Raw genomic sequence first — 23,104 nt, 5'->3', positions numbered from 1 at the left:
GGATTCCCAGCAGCGAGGTCTTGATTGTACAGCCCCAAAGCCATCCACCAGTTCTGAAGGAACCAAAAACAAGTCATTTGATCCACCATGCTGTGTGGAAAAAGCAAACAGGATGCAAAAAGATTGCAACTCCATGTAATGCAAGTGGATGCCTAAGGAAAAATAACCAGAAGGAAAACTATCAAAACATGAACAATGGTTGGATTAGGATGGAGGATGATGCTGATTTATTTTCTCTAGTTCCTTTATTTTCCAAATGTGTGGTAGGGTGGTGATGTTGGTAAAGGCAGTTTTATCCTTTATGGAAAGTCATCTCATCCAACCCTCACCCCAGAGCAAGAAGCCTCCCTGTAACCACTAGACACTCTTCCAGTCCCCACATTCTGAAAGGCTCACCCAGGCCTGACTCTAGGGAGGAGGGAAGAGAGTGGTGCTGACGGATGCCTGCTGAGTGCCAGACCCTGGGCTTGCCGCCAAGCCAGAGACACAGCCCCCGCCCTCCAGAAGCCGGGTCTGCTGGCACATTCTCTCGCTCAGTCTCTGAAACAGCCATGGAGATGGATCTTGGGTTATTAAAGCAGGAGGTGCTGAGCAGGACTGGGACCCAGGTCTAGGGGTCTCCACTGCATGTCGCTGGAATAAGAATTCAGGGCAAGCAGGTGAGCCCCTCCCATTCAGCCCCATAATCTGATGGAATAAAGGTCAAAGTCTTGACTGGGTTGGCAGCCATCTGATAGGGTATAGCTGATGAGGATGTGGAGGGTTTCCATATGTTCAACTATGGGTCTGTGTGTGTGTCTGTCTGTCTCTCTCTCTCACACATACACACACATGGCCTGAGCTCAGATTCAAAGCACTAGCACGCTTTCTTTCCCCCATCAAACTTCCTAATAATTCTGTCCTGAAAAAGCCAATTCCTTGGTAATGAGCCCAACCTCACACACATGGAGCCCGCAGAAGCTCTGCACAGACCCTCCAACTTTCACCCGCTCCTCAAGCCCCTCTTTCCCTCCATTTTAGACAGCCCCTTCCACTGTCCTCAGCCCTAGCCTCCCAATCCCGTCACCACCAGCTCCATTTACCCTGCAGAAAGGCCACCCTGTTGTGGGGACTGGCAGAGTCCACCTCCTCACATAAAGGCTCAGTGAGGCCCGGACACACTGGAATCCAGACAGAATGGAATTTCTCCCTATTTTCTTTACAGCTGAGAAAACACACACAAACACAAGAGCATATTTATTACGATATTTCTATCCCAAAGTTTGTCTTGAAAAAAAAAGAAGAAATAAAATTAATTTCTCTGCCCACAACCCGTCCCCCCTGCCCACCACCACCACCACCAATGCCCACTCCCTGCCCTTTTCATTCCTGGCCGAAGCCAGGGAGAAAAACAGAGCAGACCCAAGCCCCACAGAAAACCACTGCTTCCTGGACAATGTCAGGCTTGTTCAGAGAGCGAGGGAAGAAACACAACTCCGAAAACATACAGAGAACTTCCCAGTGAAGGGTGTTCTGAGGGAAGAAGAACAGGCGGCCTTGTGTCTGGACACGCTTTCCCTGAGGCTCTAGGAAGAGACAGCCCTGCAAGTCTAGCCCCCTCCTCACAGAGGAGGAGATACCTGACCCTTTAAGCCTCCGGAGGAATAGTTCTTGGCCATGACGGATCACACTGGGCCTGAGGAAAAGGCCCCTCACGAGCCAGAACCTGGAGTCCCAGAGTTGTTTTTTTTTTTTTTTTAAGGCAGCTTCTAAGGAGAAAAATCCCTCAGGAGAAGCTAGGAGCTGCTTCTTAAGCCTTTGGAATTTTCCAGACTTCCTACTCATCCTATGCCTCACACCTTCATCTCTGAGCCCCCAGCAGCACCCACACAGACAACTCTTTCATCCCTCAGATGCCTGCTGTATGTGGAATGAATGAAGGATAGCTGTGGAAAGATCACTCAAATGACAAACTAAGGGACTTCCTTGGTGGTCCATTGGCTAAGACTCCACACTCCCAATGCAGGGGGCCTGGGTTCAATCCCTGGTTGGGGAACTGGATCGCACATGCCACAAATAAAGATCCTGTATGCTGCAACTGAGACCCAGCACAGCCAAATTAAAAATATATCAGTTCAGTTCAGTGCAATCACTCAGTCGTGTCCAACTCTTTGCGACCCCATGAACTTTAGCACACCAGGCCTCCCTGTCCATCACCAACTCCCAGAGTTTACCCAAACTCATGTCCACTATATATATATACATACATCTAAAAAGAAAAAAAAAACTCTTTTTAAAAGAATGACAGACTGGGGTCACCACGAGGGTCCCCAGAGTCCTGGCCCTACCCACTCCCTTCCTCACATTCTAGGGGTGGGAGCCTCAGAGCCTCTCATCCTCAAAGCCATCCAGCCACAGCTGATGGTGACGGAGCCAACAGAGACTCCTAATGGGTCATCAGACGCTGACAGAGCCCAGGTCAGGGACACTGGCTGCAGCCTCAGTTGGGCGTTGCACTCAGCCTGTGAAAGCTCCCTTCTTCTCTTTAGGGTACACATCATGGGGTGCAAGTCACAAGTGTCCACACTGTGACTGCATACTCTCTAGCCAGCGGTGCCCTGGCCACATTTTAGAGCCTTCTGGGGAGCTTTTAAAATGTCTGAGGACCAGGCTGAAGCCCAGGTGATTTCAGTGTGTAGCCCAATTTGAGAACCATCCCTCGGTTGACCTCTTGTAATTCAGGAGGGTCTCCTTGAGGTCTGAGTACTCTGGCCCACCCAGAGTCAGGGTTCCAGTTACGCAGGGGGTTCCCTTTACGTTTTGTCATCACAGATTAGTATACTTTGCGGGACAGTTTCCCAACAGATGACAATAAGTTTGTTTCACTAAGTCATATGAAGTCATTGTTTGGGCCAACATGGGTTGGTTGCTTCAGGGGTCCTGGGCTGTCACTTCTCTGATGGTGCTAGTGATAAAGAACTCGCCCGCTAATGCAAGAGATGTAAGAGAGGTAGGTTCAAGCCCTTGGTTAAGAAGACCCACAGGGGAGAGAATGGCAACACACAGTATTCTTGCCTGGAGAACTCCATGGACGGAGGAGCCTGGCAGGCTACAGTCCATGAGGTCACAGAGTCAGACATGACTGAATCGACTTGGCACACATCGCACAGAGCAATCTCGGTGAGTATCCTTCCCCTGACTTGAATGAGACCCCTGAATTGTGCCCCAAATCTTGGTACATTCTCTGTCCTAAAACACATAGGTTCCTGAATTTGGAGTTGATGGCAGTTCAGATTTTATCAAGGAGATGGGGTAACTTGCATCACTTTTCTGGGCCTGAGAAACTGTGTTAGTCAGGGTTCCCCAGAGAAACAGAACTATTTGGTTGTGCATATACATAGAGAAAGAGATTTATTCTAAGGAATTGGCTCACATGATTGTGAAGGGTTTTGGCAAGCTAACAAATTGGCTCAGATGGTAAAGAATCTGCCTGCAATGTAGGAAACCCAGGTTCAATCCCTGGGTCAGGAAGATCCCCTAGAGGAGGAAATGGCAACCCATTCCAGTATCCTCACCTGGAGAATTCCATGGACAGAGGAACCTGGTGGGCTACGGAGCATAAGGTTGCAAAGAGTTGGACACAACTCTGTGACTAACACTTTCAGTTGGTAAGCTAGAGAGCCAGGAGAGCCAGGGTGTGAAGCCTTGAAACCAAGAAGAAGCAATGTTTCTGTTTAAGTCTGAAGGCAGTTTGGTGAGCATCAGGCAAGATACATTATCTCTTATTTAGGGGAGGTTCAGTCATTTTGGGCAAAATGTGGGCCTTCAACTGATTAGGTGAGGCCCACTCACATTGGCAAAGCAATCTGCTCTACTCAGTCTGCCAATTTAAATGTTCATCTCTTCCCAAGACACCCTCACAGACACACCCAGAATAATAGTTGACCAAACATTTGAGCACCTCGTGGACAAGTCAAATTGACACATAAAATCAACCATCACAGGGATCGAGATCCTTTAGGATGAGACTTTACTGGTTAGAAGACGAGAGGTTCCCTAGAAAAACCAGAAGGAGATAAATTTAATTATAGCCTCACACTGTAATTAAGGAATCCATGAAGGTTTTATGAGGACAGGATTCTTGGAGAAGATATCTCTCAGATCACAATGCAGCCTCCTTATAGGTTTTTTTTTTTCAAAACCTCTTTTCTTTTTTTTGCAGTCACATAGGTGACATAAACAGTAGATCAGCTGAGGATATTTTATAATATTTAATGTGTGTGTGTGTGTGTGTGTGTGCATACACTAAGTCGCTCATTCATGTCCAACTCTTTATAGCCTTTTAGATAAATATCTGTTGTTTTATTTAATCACAAAAGCTATACATGCTTATCATAGACACTTCATAAAACATTAAAAAAAATCCGAAGTGAAAAATAAAATTATCCATAAAGCCATTGTTCAAGTATAATTATTATCACTTTTTTAAAATTAGCCTCTCTTGTGATTTCAGATCCATGGATGAGGAGTTTATCACACTTGTCATGTGACACGTGACCCTCAACCTCACCGTATCTGAACCTCTAAATAACATCTCTGTTCCCCTCTCTTCCAGGTGAACTATGACCACTTTACTCTTGGTGTTTGTGACTCTGAGGGTCATCGCAGCAGCCATCTCAGTAGAAGTTTCAGGTGAGGACATCCCCACGCATGTCTCATTTACCCGGCGGGCACTGAGGACTGGACTCAGGGGTTGGAGACCAAGCCTGGCACTGATAGTCCTGGTGCTTGATCTGGGCCATCACTTTAGAGGGCCCCCTCTCTGACTCTCCTACAGCCCCAACATTCCCTAAAAATGAGGAATTGTAGGGCCAGTGATATGTGTCCACCCTGCTCTATTCTCCCTCTGGGTACCCAGGACGCCCAGAATTCCCTGTCCAGCTGGACCCAAGTCATTCCCAGGGCTGCCTGGTTTGCTCCTCTGGGTCCACCCTTCCATGAAAGGACCACCCACCACCGCCAGTCTGAGCCACCAGAAGGCCAGCGGGAGAGGTGAAGGGGTGACTGGGAGTGGACACAGCTGGGTTGTGAGAGCCTGGATAAATACAGACCCTTCACAGTGCAGAGCCAGGGAGGGAAGAAAAGGGGTCCTGATTCCCTCTCCTCCAGCATGGCCACCACATCCCAATGTAAAACTCTAAGGGATCCAAGAATTCTAAATTTGAATCTGGTTTTTCATTTTGAAAGGTATCATTGTCAAATAAGAAGATGGAACATTTTTTAAAAACAAGTTATGGGTCTATTGGCTTGATTTATAGCTTTTAAATATTTAGACATATGATCCATGAGTCTCCACTTGTACTCTTTCCCTGAGACCCTTGAATACCCAGCTGGCTATACCCTGGGGTGATTTGCCCACACAGGCCAACCATTGCATGAGGGTTGGTTGAGAGCTTTAAAAACTGCAGGGCTGGGTGCTGCTGTCACTTCCAGTTGTCCCTGGAGAACCATGTGTGTGTGATCAGTCGGTGCAGTATTGTCTGATTCTTTGTGACCCCATGGACTGTAGCCCACCAGGTTCCTCTGTCCATAGGATCCTCTAGGCAAGAATACTGGAGTGGATTGCCACACCTGCCTTCAGAGGAACTTCATGACCCAGGGATTGAACCTGAGTCTCTTATGTCTCCTGCATCGGCAGGTGGGTTCTTTACCACTAGTGCCACCTGGGAAGAACCTGCCCTGGAGAGCTACCACCACAGAAACCATGCTGTGTCCTATGCTAGGGCGGAGCCTCAGAGGGATATTTCTGTGAAGGGCCTGCTAGTGACCCCCCAGGATATCAAAAGGTTAGGGCTGGACCCCAAACATTCCTGGCTCCCTCTTTCTTGCCTTGCTGTGTATCTGCCACCCACAAATATCTGAAATATTTTTATGGTCAACCTGCAGGCTCTCCTGGAAAAAAAAAAGTTCAATAAGTATATGACTGTTCATAAAAGTGCTGTTTTTTCAAAGGCTCTTTCTTTCCAATACCAGGAAGATTTTTCACTTCTAACAGAATTTACAAACTCTCTGCATCTTCCCTATCAATAACATCTAGGTTTGTTGTTGGTTTTTTTAATGGAATCTAATCATATCCCAGGAGAAGGCAATGGCACCCCACTCCAGTACTCTTGCCTGGCAAATCCCATGGACAGAGGAGCCTGGTAGGCTGCCGTCCATGGGGTCACGAAGAGTCGGACATGACTGAGCAACTTCACTTTCACATTTCACTTTCATGCATTGGAGAAGGAAATGGCAACCCACTCCAGATCCGAACCTCACCCCAGGCTGACTCTTTGCAGACTTAGACGTCTGATCTTCTCTGATGCCTCTCCAACTAGGCCCCTGGTCCCCCAACAGAAGAGAATGACTAGTCCTTCTGCAAGGTCAGGATGGAGCCCAAAGCAGACCTCCTTAAGTGTCTGATATTTTTATGTCTTAGCTTTACAAGTTGTATAAATTTTTTCTTCCCCATAGTAATTTCTTCTTGATGTTGTTCAGTCACTAAGTCATGTCTGACTCTTTGCTACCCCATGGACTGCAGCATGCCAGGCTTCTCTGTTCTTCACTATCTCCCGGAGTTTGCTCAGACTCATGTCCATTGAGTTGGTGATGCCATCCAACCATCTCAACCTCTGTTATCCCCTTCTCTTCCTGCCTTCAGTCTTTCCTAGCATCGGGGTCTTTTCCAGTGAGTCAGCTCTTCACATCAGGTGGCCAAAGTATTGGAGCTTCTCCCCCAAAGTAACTTACCATTTTTTGAGTCAATCTGTCACTCTAGAAAGATGGTTTCTGCTTATCCCATGGCTTGTCACTCCAAAAAGATGGATTCTGTTTATCCCATGGCTTGGCATCACCTAGGGTACCCCAGTTTGAGAAACAAAGAGGTACACCTCTGAGTTTCCCAATGGCCCCCTCTGCAATCCTTTCTGGCTCCATAGTTCCCATCTTGAGACACAGAGACCAGGGGGTCTTGAGAAAGCTGCTCTGGAAAGGGAATTCCATATGACACGGGAGCCTTCCCCGGCACAGACATTGTCATTTCCAGAAGGACTGACAGAGAGGCTGGGTGGTCCTCTCTGGGCACTAACGGTCTGTCTCCCGCCCCCATGTCTCCCTGCACAGAACCTGACAACTCGCTGAGTGTCAGCATCCCTGAACCGTCCCCGCTGCGGGTCCTCCTGGGGAGCTCCCTCACCATCCCCTGCTACTTCATCGACCCCATGCACCCCGTGACCACCGCCCCCTCCACTGCCCCCCTCGCCCCGAGAATCAAGTGGAGCCGCATAACCAAGGAGAAGGAGGTGGTGCTGCTGGTGGCCACGGAAGGGCGGGTGCGGGTCAACAGCGCCTACCAAGACAAGGTCACGCTGCCCAACTACCCCGCCATCCCCAGCGATGCCACCCTGGAAATCCAGAACCTGCGCTCCAATGACTCCGGGATCTATCGCTGTGAGGTGATGCACGGCATCGAGGACAGCCAGGCCACCCTGGAGGTCGTGGTGAAAGGTGAGAGCCTGCCCGGGGGGACCCTGCTTCACCTACAGAAAGAACCAGAATGCCATCCTCACTGGTGGGCACCCGGGCTGGCTGGCTTGCAAACCGCGGCTCTTCCTCCTGCCAGTTTGCACCTCGGTTGAGTTACTTAACTTCAGTTGCTTCCTCTGTAACGTGAAGCTAGTAACATCACTCTTGCTGGACTTTGAGTGAATTAAACACTTTGTGGCCACAGTCACATGTAATGAATGACAATCTGTGCTTCCCAACAATCCTGTGATTCGATTGCTTTGTGACCATCCCCATTTTACAGACAAGCAAACTGAGGTTAAGTGACTTGCCTGAAGTTTCCCAGGAAGGGAGCCAGAGCATCTCCTGACTCTCCACGCATGTATCTTTTCCTTCCTCCACCTCCAGTTCCAGAAGCCAAAGAGGGATGAGGACTTTCTGGTCCCCTGCCCTCGATGGACTAAGGAATATGGCTGTGTTCTTGGTAGGCTTCAGGACTTCAGTCAGCACCAAGTTTTTCCTGTTGGGTTGTTGTTCATTTGCTCAGTTCTGTCCAGCTCTTCCCAACCCCATGGACTGCATCATGCCGGGCTTTCCTTTCCTTCACTATTTCCTGGGGTTTGCTCAAACTCATGTCCATTGAGTTGATGATGCCATCCAGCCATCTAATCCTCTGTTTCACCCTTCTCCTCCTGTCTTCAGTCTTTCCCAGCATCATTGTCTTTTCCAGTGAGTTGACTTTTCACATCAGGTGGCCAGAGTATTGGAGCTTCAGCTCCAGCATCAGTCATTCCAATGAATATTCAGGGTTGATTTCCTTTAGGATTGACTGGTTTAATCTCCTTTCTGTCCAAGGGATTCTCAAGAGTCTTCTCCAGCACCACAATTCGAAAGCATCAATTCTTTGGTGCTCAGCACTCTCTGAAAGGCAGTCTGCTCCTACCTGTGCCTTAAACAAGACTCTCACTGGGATGGCCCTGGGCTGAGGGGGCATCTTTCTGCAAAGCAAATCTGGGGTCCTGGAATGACATGAAAAATTATGAGGAAAGCAGATTTTTATCCAAGTCAAATAACCTGATTATCAGAATTATCACAGGTTTCCAAAACAATGCCTTGTAAAGTAATGAGCTCCCTGTTAATAGAAATGTTCTAGCAAAGGCAGAAGGACCCCATGCAGATATGGAGCTGGGATCCACCCATCAGCTGGAGGCCCAGCCCAGATGTCTCTATGCCCCCTTGGCTCTCCCTGATTCTATGAAGGCCTGGATGAGGGGAGGCTGTGCTGACCTGCCATCTCGCTCTCCTGTGTCTTGCAGGCATCGTGTTCCATTACAGAGCCATCTCCACACGCTACACCCTGGACTTTGACAGGGCGCAGCGGGCCTGCCTGCAGAACAGCGCCATCATCGCCACGCCCGAGCAGCTGCAGGCCGCCTATGAGGATGGCTTCCACCAGTGCGACGCCGGCTGGCTGGCCGATCAGACTGTGAGGTGAGCCCCGGGGCCACCATTGGAGCAGAGTGGGAGATGGACTGGAACGCTGACCAGCACTGAGCTGGTGCCAGCCTGACACCAAGGCCAACCTGAGCTGGGGCTAGACAGATGCCCTGGCCAGTTTGAGGTCAGGTCCCAAATCCTTGGTCCTCTGTCCTGTGGTGGATGAGTGATCACTAGCAGCATAGCTCTACATGAACATTTTCTCCATGCAAATTATACATCATTATTCTTCCTACTCATTTTCCCCTTTACATACTTTTAAAATTTTGGTGTTTATATATTTTTGTGAACCACTTTCTATTCTGTTTTTAATAGAGCAAGACACATGTAAATTAAGCTTTTTGGCTCATTTCCCCTGAGCACAGCTGCTAAGGGGTGGGTTCCCCGGCAAGACAGACAGAGCCTTAGCTTCAAGGGAGGGCAATCATGTAAGCAAGCCTGTAAAAGCAAGATGAGACAGTTCATTTGAGGTGGATCAAAGCTCCAAATGCAAAGGCCAGAACCACAAAGCCACAAGAAGAAAACAAAAGGAAATAACTCTGTAATCTTGGGATAGGCAAAAGATCTCAGGATAAAAAAAGCCATTAACCATTAAAAAAAAAAAAAAAAGGCAAAGTGATTCAACAGCCTAGCATAGTGCAAAAGACTACACCTCAGATACAAGAGGTACTTATATACCTCAAACCCTAGTTTTGATACTTAGAGGCTGTGTGACCTTGAACGAGTTGCTTAACATCTCTGGGCCCCACTTTCTTATAGTTTAGAGTGGTTATAGCACCTTCCTTCTTAGGTTGATGTGAGACTCCAATGATACAGAGCAGGGTTCAGCAAACTATAGCTCATGGGTCAAGTCCAACCCACTCCTTGATTCTGTAAACAAAGTTTATCGGAACACAGCCACGCTTGTTATTTTGTCTGTGGTTGCTTCGTTTGCACTAGGATGGCAAGGTTGAGTGGTTGGTCACAGTGGAGACCCTCTGGCCTGCAAGACCTGAAATATTTACTATCCATCCTTTTACAGAAAAGGTTTGCAAGCCCCTGATAGAACGTTTGGTATCAATAAATATTTAGTAAAAGGCGCCGCTTTCTGTCACCAATAGTTATGAAAACATTCATCTCAATAAAGCTGGGAAAAAACTGTAGAAAACAAGTAGCCCACAGATCTCAGCAGATCCCGGCAAACACATCAGTAAGTCACCGCTTCCTCCCACAAGGGAGGAAGGTACAAGGGCACAGGTCACCGGCCCCCTCCGTCCCCCGAGTGTCACATCCCTGCTTTGGGTGCCCGGCAGGTACCCCATCCACACGCCGAGGGAAGGTTGCTATGGAGACAAGGACGAGTTTCCAGGCGTGAGAACCTACGGCATCCGGGACACCAACGAAACCTATGACGTGTACTGCTTCGCGGAGGAGATGGAGGGTGAGGCCGCCTCGCCCTCCCATGAGCCCCCGCCCAGCCCCTTCTTCCTGCCAACTCTCGGAGTCACGCGGGCCTCCTCCTGGGCAGGGCGATAATCCAGGATACCATACCCTACCTCGACGTCCCTCCCAACCCCCATCCTACTCCTGAAATACAGATACGTGGGACCAGGGCTTTGCCCAGTTAAAGACCAAACTCAGAGGAACCTGGGGATCTCCCTGAGGACTCAGGGCAGACATAGGAAGGAGCTCCTTACCCTCCTGGCTGTGTCTTTTGCAGGCGAGGTCTTCTATGCAACATCCCCGGAGAAGTTCACCTTCCAGGAGGCAGCCAACGAGTGCCGGCGGCTGGGCGCCAGGCTGGCCACCACGGGCCAACTCTACCTGGCCTGGCAGGGTGGCATGGACATGTGCAGCGCCGGCTGGCTGGCTGACCGCAGCGTGAGATACCCCATCTCCAAGGCCCGACCGAACTGCGGGGGCAACCTCCTGGGAGTAAGGACCGTCTACCTGCATGCCAACCAGACGGGCTACCCTGACCCTTCATCCCGCTATGACGCCATCTGCTACACAGGTGGGTTTGGGCTGGAGGCATTTCAGTGGGGGAGCATGCCACCGATATGGGGACCCAGAGGATGAAATCTGAGAATGGGGAGTTGGGTTTACCTCCTTCAAGGGTCCACTGGGTACCTGAACCCCATGTCTTAGCACCCCCTATTCGCATGGCTTCCTTGGGAAGCTAGAATCACTGCAGCCTGCAGTGTACCCAGTCCTATCTCATCAGCCCAAAACTGGGGGAAAACATGAGGTTCAGAGACTGTTTTCTCAAGTTTGAATCACGTCTCTGCCACTCACTCCTGGGCAGCTGTGACAGTCAAGGCCCTGAGCCTCACTTCCCTTATCTGTCTAATGGGAAGATGTGGGACCTGACTTGAGACCATGCGCCACAGGAGGGCGCTGTGATCTGCCCTTTTTAAAATTTTAAATGTATTTACTTTTTACTTGAAGGATAATTGCTCTACAGAATTGAGTTGCTTTCTGTCAATCAGCCATAGGTATACCCTTCCTCTCCGCAGTTACCCTTTTTAATTGAATTCACTTCAAAATGAGGGCCCTAGTGTTACTTAAAGAGTGGGAAAAAGTTTTTGACAAGGGCTTTATTGTGAACATTTAGACTAAAACTTTTTTAAATGTTTTTATCCTGTATTTTACACTGTCTAGGGTTATTTGTGCAAACATAATTAGAATTACCCCCAAAAGCTTCTCTTCACTTTTCAATATTCCCACCACCCTGTTTGCAGCTGTAGCGTCCTCATGAATGCTCTCTTTATTCATTACTAAGTGGCTCATTTGTTCATGACTGAGGCAGGCAGTTCTCTCATGGCACTTTCATCAATTTCATGAGCTCCTGCATCTTTGGGAAGATTTTTTCGTTTCTCTTTCTAATTGATTTACATTTTCCTATTGGCTAGTTCTAACATCAGAGGTTCAGCAGGTGCTCACAAGATAGGTAAGGAAGCAACTGGCTGGCAAGAGATGTTGGAACAAGATGGGTTGAATAAGCAGTGAGCTGATTGGTCAGGGTCTTGTGCTATGGTGACTGCATATTCTTGCAATCTAGGGCACCCCTATAATAAATACTCAAGCCATTGAGGTCTCCAGCAATGGCCCTGGCCAGGTGCCTGGCACACAGTAGGTGCTTTCTTTTCTTAGCAGAGGAGGGGAGCATCTGATATTCATCTCCATCAAGCCAGCCCCAGGCCAAGCGCTAATGCCTGTCTCTGCTTCCTGCCCCAGGTGAAGACTTTGTGGACATCCCAGAAGACTTTTTCGGGGTAGGTGGTGAGGAGGACATCACCATCCAGACGGTGACCTGGCCTGATGTGGAGCTGCCCCTGCCCCGAAATATCACCGAGGGTGAAGCCCGAGGCAACGTGATCCTCACGGCAAAGCCCGACTTTGAAGTCTCCCCAACCGCCCCAGAACCCGAGGAGCCTTTCACATTTGTCCCCGAAGTAACGGCCACTGCATTCCCCACGGAGGAGAACAGGACTGGAGAGGCCACCCGGCCCTGGGCCTTTCCCAGAGAGTCCACGCCCGGCGTGGGAGCCCCCACGGCCTTCACCAGCGAGGACCTCGTTGTGCAGGTGACCTTAGCCCCAGGTGCAACCGAGATCCCTGGGCAGCCACGACTGCCAGGGGGTAAGTGTCCGCCACTCAAGGGGCTGCATCCAGGGCTGGGGGAAAGGGCTTGGTCTGGGGTCTTCTGTGTGCAGTGCAGGAAGTGCTCACTCAGTCGTGTCCGACTCTTTGCGACCCCATGGACTGTGCCCTCCAGGCTCCTCTGTCCGTGGAATTCTTCTGGCAAGGATCCTGGAGTGGGTTGCCATTTCCCTTCTCCGGGGGATCTTCCCAACCGAGGGAATCGAACCTGCTTCTCTGGCGCTGGCAGGCAGATTCTTTACCACTGAAGCCACTTGGGTGGAGGTTCTTCTGTACTTTCAACTTCACCTGGGATGTGAGACAAGCCTCCCTCCTCTCAGACTCAGCTCTCCTCACTTGTGAAACAAAGAACAAGGGGGATGGGCCAGACCAGTGGTGCTCACGCTCTTTGATGTGTGTGTGGCTCTCTGTCACAAAGCATTTCCTTCAAATGAAGTCAGGTAAAAACCAGCAAATGTATCCACAGGTAGAGGTGAAGGGCAAAGAAAACCCCGAGGCCCTTCTGTCCACGGGCCCTCCTCACCCTAACAGACACTTCCGCAGAATAGAGCCGCTGAACTCGGCTGCACTGGGTACCCTCAGGGCTTCTCACAGCACTGGCCTTCCAGAACAGGGGTCTGCAAACTGTGGTCCATGGACCAAACCTAGCCCTAGGCCATGTCCAGTTCTTCTGTGGCCCAGGAACTGAGAATTAAGAAGCTTTTTAAGTAGTTGAGGGGGAAAGTCTAAAGAAAATAACATTTTGTGACATATTGTGAAAATTATATAAAATTCAAATTTTAACGTCCACAAATAAAGTTTGACTGGAACAAAGTCACAGCAATTCGGTAACATGTTGTCTGTGGCCATTTAGGGCCATTTAGGGCTATCAGGGTAGGATCAAGTAGATGTACAAAACCCATTTAGCCCACAAAGTCTGAAATGTGTTCTATCAGGCTTTTTCCAGAAAACATTTGCCACCTCGATTCTGGGATGGTGTTGTTTCAGGTGCTTAATAAACGTCTGGATGGGGACTTCCCTGGCAGTCCAGTGGTTAAGACTGCACACTTCCAATGCATGAAGCATGGCTTCAATCCCTGGTCAGGGAACTAAGATCCCACATGCCAGTAGACCAAAAAAATAAATAAATATTTGAATAATTGAGATGTCACATCACATGGAACTTGGCTGGTTCCAAAACTCAAGTCCATGAATAGGAAAGACGTACTGGGGTGACCTCCATCAAGACCCTTGGTAGTGTCTCCACCTGGGGGTGGGGCAGATGGCCACTGCCATCCACCTTCACTCCCATGATGCCACCAAGTGAGATGTCAGCCTGAATCATGCAGATAAATACAGTATGTTGAGAAGGAAGAATTGCTTAGAAGTTTGGGGGTAAGGCCAACAATAACTATGTCCCAAGGTTGGCTCAGGGCTGAAGAGACCCTCACTCCCTCCACGTGGCCACCACCCATAAAGGTGCCAGTGGATAGGTGAGCATCTAACACAGGACAGGACAAGAACGTGGGGGAGACTCAGATAAGGGATCCATCCGCAGCTGGATATAAACTGGCCAGTCACCCAGGGAAATGTCAAAAACCAATGTGTGTCCAGTTAAATGCAATGGGGGAGGCAGAGTGAGTGGGAGTTCATGGACAGGCTGTGTCCTGTGCTCATCCCGCAACGTATACCCAGTGCACCGGCACAAACTCTTCCAGCTGTTTTCAGGAGGACCACCTACCCCCTGAACCTGGGACTTTGGGCCAAGTGGAAGAAAGGCAGTGGTTTGATAGATTTGTTTGATTTTTTTCTTTGTCCTTCTCTGTATTTTCCGAATGCTCTGCAATGATCACCTATTCTTTTCATACTAAGAGCAAGTGCCTTTGTTTTCAAGAGTCTGGGGACAAATGAGCAGCCTTGGAGTGAGGAAGCCAGAATGAAGGGTTGGGGACACCCATGGCAGAAGGTTCCTAGAAGGCTTTGTCAGGAAGGTGAATTTCAGGAGCAGTGTGAACAAGCAGAGATTACCAGCTTGACAAGGAATCAGATGGGGAGTAGGAAAGGAAGGAGGGGATGAAAAGAGCTCATTCCTCAAGGAGCCAGGGCTCCTTCCACACCTGGAAAGCCTTAAGAACCAGGTACCACGGATATTGGCATTGTGGCCCTTGGTCCATGCCCTGATCCTGACCTGTCTCACCTCTCCCTCTCCTCCCCATCCAGGAGTCGTGTTCCACTACCGCCCGGGCTCCTCCCGCTACTCGTTGACCTTTGAGGAGGCCAAGGAGGCCTGCCTGCGCACGGGGGCCATCATCGCCTCGCCCGAGCAGCTCCAGGCTGCCTATGAAGCAGGCTACGAGCAGTGTGACGCCGGCTGGCTGCAGGACCAGACAGTCAGGTGACAGACGAGCTGGGCTCCCCTGCCAGTCCAAACCCAACCATGCGAGGTCAGGCTTGGGGAGCCTGAGCCTGCAGCACCTACCACCAAACGGGCACCCACCTCACTATATGCTCCGTTAATTAGTGGCTCCTGGCTGACCCCTTAATTTCTCCCCCAGAACCAAAACATATTCTGAGAGGGTGGGAATGGGTCCCAGGAGACATTAACTCCTTGGTCATTTCTCCTCAAAAAACATACTGAGAGCTCCTTGTCAAGCCCCCCAGTCCTCCCCAGCCTGACCCTTCCATGCTGTGGGCTTTCTTCTGAAGCCAGGAATCCCTCAGTGGCCCCCAGGCAGCCCCATCCCCAGCTGCACAGGGAACGTGTTGCATGAGAGATTCCTTCCTGTTTGTTTTTTTTTTTTGCTGCACTGGGTCTTCACTGCTGCATGTGACTTCCTCTAGTTGTGGCGAGTGGGGGCTGCTCTCTAGTTAGTGTGTGCAGTCTTCTCGTTGTGGTGGCTTCTCTCATCGCGTAGCATGGGCTTTAGGGTGTGTGGCTTCAGTGGTTGCAGTGCATAGGCTCAGTAGTTGTGGCACACGGGCTTAGTTGCCCCACAGCATGTGGGATCTTCCCAGACCAGGGACTGAACCCGTGTCCCCTGCACTGGCAGGCAGATTCTTAAGCACTGGCGCACCAGGGAAGTCCTCCTTCCTGGTTTGAATCCTTCAGGAGACCTCCCGGCCTCACCCTGGGGCCCCGCATCCCCGGTTTTCCAGAATAAGCTCTCATCCGCCCCTCCCACCCTCCCTTGCAGATACCCCATTGTGAGTCCGCGGACCCCCTGTGTGGGTGACAAGGACAGCAGCCCGGGGGTCCGGACCTACGGCGTGCGGCCATCATCAGAAACCTACGATGTCTACTGCTATGTGGACAGACTCGAGGGTACAGGACCTGTTCTCACATTTCGGGCTGTGGAAGGGTGAGGGGACTGATGCGGAGATGCAGAGGAGGGGGAATCACCATCCACCTAGTCCCGTTTTCACCTGAACAGGCAGCCGGGAAAGGATCCTATTTAAGAAAGAAGGCCTTCCCAGTCCCTCTCTCAAGCCAGGCCCCTTGTCTGCCTCCCAAATGGTTCATGTGGATTCCCCAGCATTGCAGGGAAGCACTGGTTTCTTGAAAAACCAAAAAGTTCTATGGATAAATGAATTAATTTACTTGTACCAGAAAATGTTATATGCACCTTCTGCCTCATTGAGAATCTCAATGCCCGTGAACGAATCAAAGACTATGAGAAGTCCTGCATTAAAAAAAAAAAAAAAAACGCTTCTTCAACTCTGCTTAACCAAGCATCACCCAAGCTTAATGAAACACAGAACCTTTCTTTGGTCTTATTTCTTATCATTTCAATTAAAATCACCAAATTACTGTCCCACTGAATGCAGTCTTGGAAATGCTGACATTCTGGAGAGATTTCAGCACTGCCACTCACTTGTTTGGGGACCTGGGCAAGTTACTTAACCTCTCTAGGCCTCAGTTTCCTCATCTATAAAATGGAGCTGATTTATGCTTATATCAGAGACTTCACTGACTATTAAATGAGATGTGCATGAAAAGTGCCTGGTATAAGCAGATGTTCAATAAATGTGAACTTCCTCCCCCCAGATCAGAAACAGACTCCAGTATTGTTCTGGGTGTTGGGACTCCAACCCCTGAGTTCACAGGATGCAGGTGGGGCCACAGGTCCATAGCATTCAGTGCTCCATGATTAAGTGCTGAGGCTTAAGGGAGCACAGGGTGCCCAGGAGTGCCTCTCTTAGACAGAAGAGGGGGTGCCTACATGTGACTGGAGAATCCAGAGAGAAGGAGGGGAGGTTGTTCGCATGGAGAGTGACTAACTCATCTTAGTGCAGCTGCCCTGCCCCTGGGTGAGCAGTGGCTGCTCTGGCCATGGGCATAGAGGCTCACACCTGCCACCTGCCTCTGCCCCCAGGGGAGGTGTTCTTTGCCACACGCCTGGAGCAGTTCACCTTCCGGGAAGCCCAGGAGTTCTGTGAATCCCAAAACGCCACGCTGGCCACCACGGGCCAGCTCTACGCTGCCTGGAGCCGCGGTCTGGACAAGTGCTACGCCGGCTGGCTGGCTGACGGCAGCCTCCGCTACCCCATCGTCACCCCAAGGCCCGCCTGTGGCGGGGACAAACCAGGCGTGAGAACCGTCTACCTCTACCCCAACCAGACAGGCCTCCTGGATCCGCTGTCCCGGCACCACGCCTTCTGCTTCCGAGGTTTGTGTTCCCATCTCCCCTCCAGGACCCCTCTGTCTTGGGGGTGATCCCCCCAGGCTCGTCCCTCCTGATCTCTGCCCATCCATCACAGCAAAGAGGAAAAAGTCAGTCCCTCTGGATGGGATGACCTTAGGCTTTGACTCTGTGGCAAGTACATCCTTCTAATGTGCCCCTAGAGACACATAAAGAGAAACAAGTAAGACCTTGGGTTCTAAAATCAGGCAGATCTGAATTTTAATTATGACTCTGCTGCTTTGTGGCTGTGTGACCTTGGGCGAGTCACTCAGTCTCTCTGCTTTTCTGCTTTCTCTATAAAATAATGATATAGTATTTCCTACCTCGAACTGTTGCTGGAAGGATTAACCGGGGTAGTGCATACAGAACACTTAGCATAGTACCTGGGAAATAGCAAATGCTCAATAAATGTTAGCTTTGCAAATAAATAACACACATATATGTTGTGTGTATGAGTGTATATAAGTATATATACAGTTTTGATTTGTACAGGCTGATCAAACTTTCATCTGCTTCTAAATATTTCTGTGGTGAGTTTAATCAAATTATTATTCACTAAGCACCAAAAATTCACATTTCTAACTGACCCATGCTGAGGACTCTATACCATGTTATCAGAGTTCTGAGAGGGATGTCATCGACTCAGTGGGCATGGCCAGGGCATGGCCAAGGACTGGCTAGGCTCTGATTGGATGAGTTCTTACAGGGTCCATGGGTTCAGATACACTGCCCAGAATGTAGATTATAGTACTGGCTTGTTCCGTATTTCACATATCATACATCAAAACTCAGTATATTTATAACTTCCTGTGAATATGTAATTATTTCAAAATAAAGTTAATTTTTTAGAAAAATCCCCGAGGGACTTCCCTGGCAGTCCAGTAGATAAGACTTAGCCTTCCAATGCAGGGAGCATGGGCTCAATCCCTGGTCAGGGAGCTAGGATCCCACATGCCTGTGGCCAAAAAAACAAAACATAGAACAGAAACAATATTGTAATAAATTCAATAGAGACTTTAAAAATGGTCTAAATCAAAAAAGGGGGGAATCTTTAAAAAAACAAACCTTGAACATCCCAAAGTTTCCAAGACTTTCAGTGCTAAGTCACTTCAGTCGTGTCCAACTCTTTGCGACCCTATGGACCATAGCCCACCAAGATCCTGTCTATGGGATTCTCCAGGCAAGAATAATGGAGTGGGTTGCCATGCCCTCCTCCAGGGGAATCTTCCTGACCCAGGAATCGAACCCATATCTCTTATGTCTCCTGCATTAGCAGACGGGGTTCTTTACCATTAGCCCCACCTGGGAAGCCCCAGGGTCACCTTTTAAAACCTAATTCAAAGAAAATTCAGTCTCACTCTGTCAGTCAAGAAAGCCAATCCCTTCCCAGAGGATTTGATGAGGCCCTTGCCCCAGCACCCCTCTCCTTGCTCTGGACATCAGAAGCCAAGCCAATTAGCCCCCCAGTAAATTCTCAGACAAGCATCTCTACCATCCATCCCTGACCCTCTGTAGACTCAGCCTTTTATACATCTGCTAAGAAACCTGGCTTCCTTCCCGATCAAGCGCACAAAACCAGCACAGTTACTCCCAATCAATGAATCCTGCCTTCACCATCCAGTGCTAGGATGGCTTCATGCATGTTAAATAGCACTCTCCTGATTTTGATCCAGACACACTTGGAACATAATTTCTGTCCCCAAGAAAGGCAGCATCATTGCAGTACTTAGGAGCAGAGTCTGACATCAGATCGTGCTGTGTGCTCAGTCACTCAGTCATGTCTGACTCTTTCACGACCCCATGGACTGTAGCCTGTCAAGCTCCTCTGTCTATGGAATTCTGCAGGCAAGAATCCTGGAGCAGGTTGCCATTTCCTCCTCCAGGGGATCTTCCTGACCCAGGGATCAAGCCCACATCTCTTGCATCTCCTGCATTCTCAGGTGGATTCTTTACCACTACACCACCTGGGAAGCCCCCAGCACCAGATACTTGGGCCCATGGACTAGATCTGTCACTTAGAAGCCACTGACACTGGAAAAGTCACTTAACCTTAGTTTCCCTGTCTGTAAGTGAGATAATGTATCTCTCTCACACGGCTGTTGTGGGATAAAATGATTTTATCTTATTTTAAAATACTTATTTATATGGCTGTGCTGGGTCTTAGTTACGGCACGCAGGATCTTTAGTTGTGACAGGAGGGATCTTTAGTTGCTCCACACAAACTCTTAGTTGCCGTATATGGGATCTGGTTTCCTGACCTGGAATTGAACCCAGGCTCCTGCATTGGAAGCACTGAGTCTCAGCCACTGGATCACCAAGGAAATCCCCTAAGATGATTTTATGCATTGATGCATCATGACACTTTAAACAATGCCTGGCATGTATAATAGATTCTGCAAAAGAGGTGACCCAGACCACCCTGAAATAAAGTGCTGATGGTGTGTGCATATTGATATAGTTGAAACAAACAGTTCTTATTGATTAATGACAAACGTCATCTCACTGGACTGGGTGGGGATTGGAAGGCCAAGGACCAGCAAAATTTGTGCACAAGCCTGGCCCACCTCATGGTCCCCTGGGTCCCCTGAAGAAGGGCCGGCCTGGGGTGGGTCACTGGTAAGGAGGAGCCCCCAGCCCTCACCACCCATATCCCCTTTAGGTGTTTCAGCGGCGCCCTCTCCAGGAGAAGAGGAGGGTAGCACACCCACAGCAGGCCCTGACGTAGAGGACTGGATCGTGACCCAAGTGGGGCCTGGCGTGGCTGCTGTCCCTGTCGGGGAGGAGACGACTGCAATCCCAGGCTTCACCGTTGAGCCAGAAAACAAGACGGAATGGGAACTTGCCTACACCCCAGCGGGCACCTTCCCACTACCAGGTCCGTCCGGGCTCTCCTGCACGTCCTGCTGCCTCCCTGGGCCAGAGTGTGGCCTGGATGGGGCAGGAGAGAGTGTTCTCTCCCTGGGACCCGTGCCCTGACCCCCAGCCCTGATGTTATCTAAGTGTGTTGCCATGGGCAACTTCAGCCACCTCAGCAGGCATCTAGGACCAACTCCTAAGGGAGAAAAAGGGCAGCTTTGTTCATAAAACACACCTCTTCTCTCTCTCTCTTTCACTCTCTCTGCACTCAGTTATCTTCCAGCTACATGCCCCAAATGCCCAGCACTGTATCAACTGGAGGACTCTCACTCTGTGCTCCTGCATTCACACCTCTACTCCCTAACCTCTTAAAACTCTTGTGGGAGGAACTCCAACAGAGGGGAAAGGACCTGGGAGGGGGTGGCTGTTGGCAGTCCCACTGTGACCTGTCTTCACTTGTTTCTCCTTCTGGGTCCTTTTTTTGGGCCAGGTGTCCCCAGTCAGAACTTCCTGAGCAAGAGCTGTCATGATTAAATCACATGGGACTTGCTGGGATGAAATCCACAGACTCCAAACCCTATTGGAAAAAGCATTTACTAGGCATCAGGTTTAGGAAATCCTGACTTACAGAAACATTAATAGCACCCACCCTACAACCACCACCATTGCAGACCTTCTCAGAGCCTTGGATGTGCTAATATGCTCTGTAAAGCAGAGAGGGCAGTGTATTCAATGGGTCCCAAATGAATGTGACCACAGGGTCTTTTTTTTTTTTTTCATGGAACATTTTTAACATGGCCCACTTTGGGTAAGGCTGATTTATAGTGATGCACAGTATCCTATGTGTACCTGCCAGAGTCAGTTTGCGCAGGGTCACATGCATTTGAAGACAGGAATATATCAAAACTTTCTACTAATTCATCCAGTCACTCAGTCAGTGCACAGTTCCCAAGCTATCTGGCCACACCAAGTGCTCCTCTGGGTGCTGGAAATGCAAACCCAGAAGGTAACGTCGTATCAGTGGAGTAAGTAGAATTTTCACTCAGAGACCTCACGCAGTATTCACACCTGCTCCAGGCTCTTTCCTCGCCCTTCACCAGGACAGGAAGAACTGAGTCCTCTTGGGCATGAGTGTATGGCTTGGCACAGGACTCGGGCAGCCAGTAACAGGAGTTATTCATGGGAGGGGACTCCAGTGGCCCCACAGAAATATTTCCCAATATTTCGTCAGTTCCCTGCCACTTCGCTGATTTGAGCCATGTGGGGAACCATCTCTACTGCTGTTAACTCTGGACCTTTTTCTTTAAATTGACTTGCTTTTGACAAGAAACCAAAAATGTAATATCTGTAAGTGGCTATTTTCTGATTTGTGGTGTGTGTATATATTTATGTGTATGTGTATGAGTGTGGAGAAATTCCCTGGTGGCTCAGTGGTAAAGAAACTGCCTGCAATGTGGGAGACCTGAGTTTGAGCCCTGGGTTGAGAAGATCCCCTGGAGGAGGGCATGGCAACCCACCCCAGTATCCATGCCTGGAGAATCCCATGGACAGGGGAGTCTGGCGGGCTACAGTCTATGGGGTCACAAAGAGTCAGACACAACTGAAATGAAAGAGCGTGCATGCATGCATGTGTATGTGTGTTTAAATACATAGATAAATATCCACCTAAAATCCTCTTGTATGCATACCACCACAGTTCCTAAGCTCCCCACCCTTATCCAGGATTCTCCTTTAAGTGAGAGTAGGCTGTGAGCCTCACCACTGGGACCCAGCACCCTCTGTGCTCAGGTTCTCTGCCTGGGAAATTAGCCCAAAAATACACGCAAGGTACAATCCTAGCTAGTTATCTTTCAATGCCAAAGGAAAAAGGACAGCAAGGAAATAATGTAACCATAATTATTTAGAGTTATGGGGTTTCTTCCTTTTCTCTCTCTCTCTCTTTTCCAAATCCTCTCTATTAGCCCTATTAGGGCTCTCAGAATGGAAAAAGTTGATGTATTTTTGCAAACATCCCTCTTGGCCTCAGAGGGATGAGTTCTGGTGCACAATTCTCACTTACAAAGATTACCAGCATGGTCAGAATATTAAAATCATTATGCCATGTCCTGCCCCAAACATGGGGGCATAAATGTTAAAACACATTGTGCCATGTCCTTCCCCAGAATTCCTAATTCAGTGGAGCTGGAGAGGGACCTGAGAACCTGCTTTTCTGTCCATCTCCGAGCTGATGCAGTCCTGATGGTCCAAAGACCACACTTTAAAAATCATAGTTCTAGATAAATGGGTGATAATGTAGAAGCACTTGAAAGAAGGTGACCTTGTTTGCCTTCAGCGGCAGCCAGGCTCTCGCATACTGTGACTTGTGTGGGTGGTGCCCCCTAGAGTCTCACAAAGCAGAGCCTGAGGGTGGTGGGGAGTTTCCTGGTCCCTATTCTCCCAAGTGTTTGTGCAAGGGTCCATTACAAACTGTCTAGACAGATCTCTGAGCTCTTGATGGAAAAGTCTTACTGTGGAAGAGATGGAGTTCAGCTTCTCTGCATGAGCTTAAAATGGGGCAGAGTTACTAAATTCATACCTCGTCTTTCTTCTTCCTTTCCTCCAGGGATCCCTCCTACATGGCCTCCCACTGAAGAAGCAACAGAGGAGCACACAGAAGGCCCTTCTGCAACGGAAGTGCCCTCAGCCTCAGAGAAGCCGTTCCCCTCAGAGGAACCATTCCTCCCAGAGGAACCATTCCCCTCAGAGAAACCATTCCCCCCAGAGGAACTGTTCCCCTCAGAGAAGCCGTTCCCCTCAGAAAAGCCATTCCCCTCAGAAAAGCCGTTCCCCTCAGAGGAACCTTTCCCCTCAGAAAAACCATTTCCCCCAGAGGAACTGTTCCCCTCAGAGAAACCAATCCCCTCAGAGGAGCCTTTCCCCTCAGA

General features: G+C 49.4%; 1 protein-coding gene across 1 annotated transcript in view; it reads left to right on the top strand.

Annotated features, from left to right (window-relative positions):
* ACAN (aggrecan) overlaps positions 1-23,104 on the top strand; it is a 67,839-nt gene that overhangs the window by 23,992 nt on the left and 20,743 nt on the right. The window contains 11 exon segments of the mRNA XM_040257582.1: positions 4,595-4,671; positions 7,144-7,527; positions 8,841-9,015; positions 10,314-10,441; positions 10,721-11,014; positions 12,238-12,642; positions 14,863-15,037; positions 15,837-15,964; positions 17,016-17,309; positions 19,984-20,199; positions 22,783-23,104. The exon segment at positions 22,783-23,104 is cut by the window's right edge and continues 10 nt beyond it. Of these exon segments, the coding sequence (XP_040113516.1) occupies positions 4,602-4,671; positions 7,144-7,527; positions 8,841-9,015; positions 10,314-10,441; positions 10,721-11,014; positions 12,238-12,642; positions 14,863-15,037; positions 15,837-15,964; positions 17,016-17,309; positions 19,984-20,199; positions 22,783-23,104 (2,591 nt within the window). The 5' untranslated portion in view covers positions 4,595-4,601.

The sequence above is a fragment of the Oryx dammah genome, unplaced genomic scaffold (assembly GCF_014754425.2).
Source record: "Oryx dammah isolate SB20612 unplaced genomic scaffold, SCBI_Odam_1.1 HiC_scaffold_16, whole genome shotgun sequence".
NCBI classification, from domain to species: domain Eukaryota; kingdom Metazoa; phylum Chordata; class Mammalia; order Artiodactyla; family Bovidae; genus Oryx; species Oryx dammah.
Note: the sequence above shows the minus strand (reverse complement) of the source record. Positions and strands in the feature narration are given on the sequence as shown.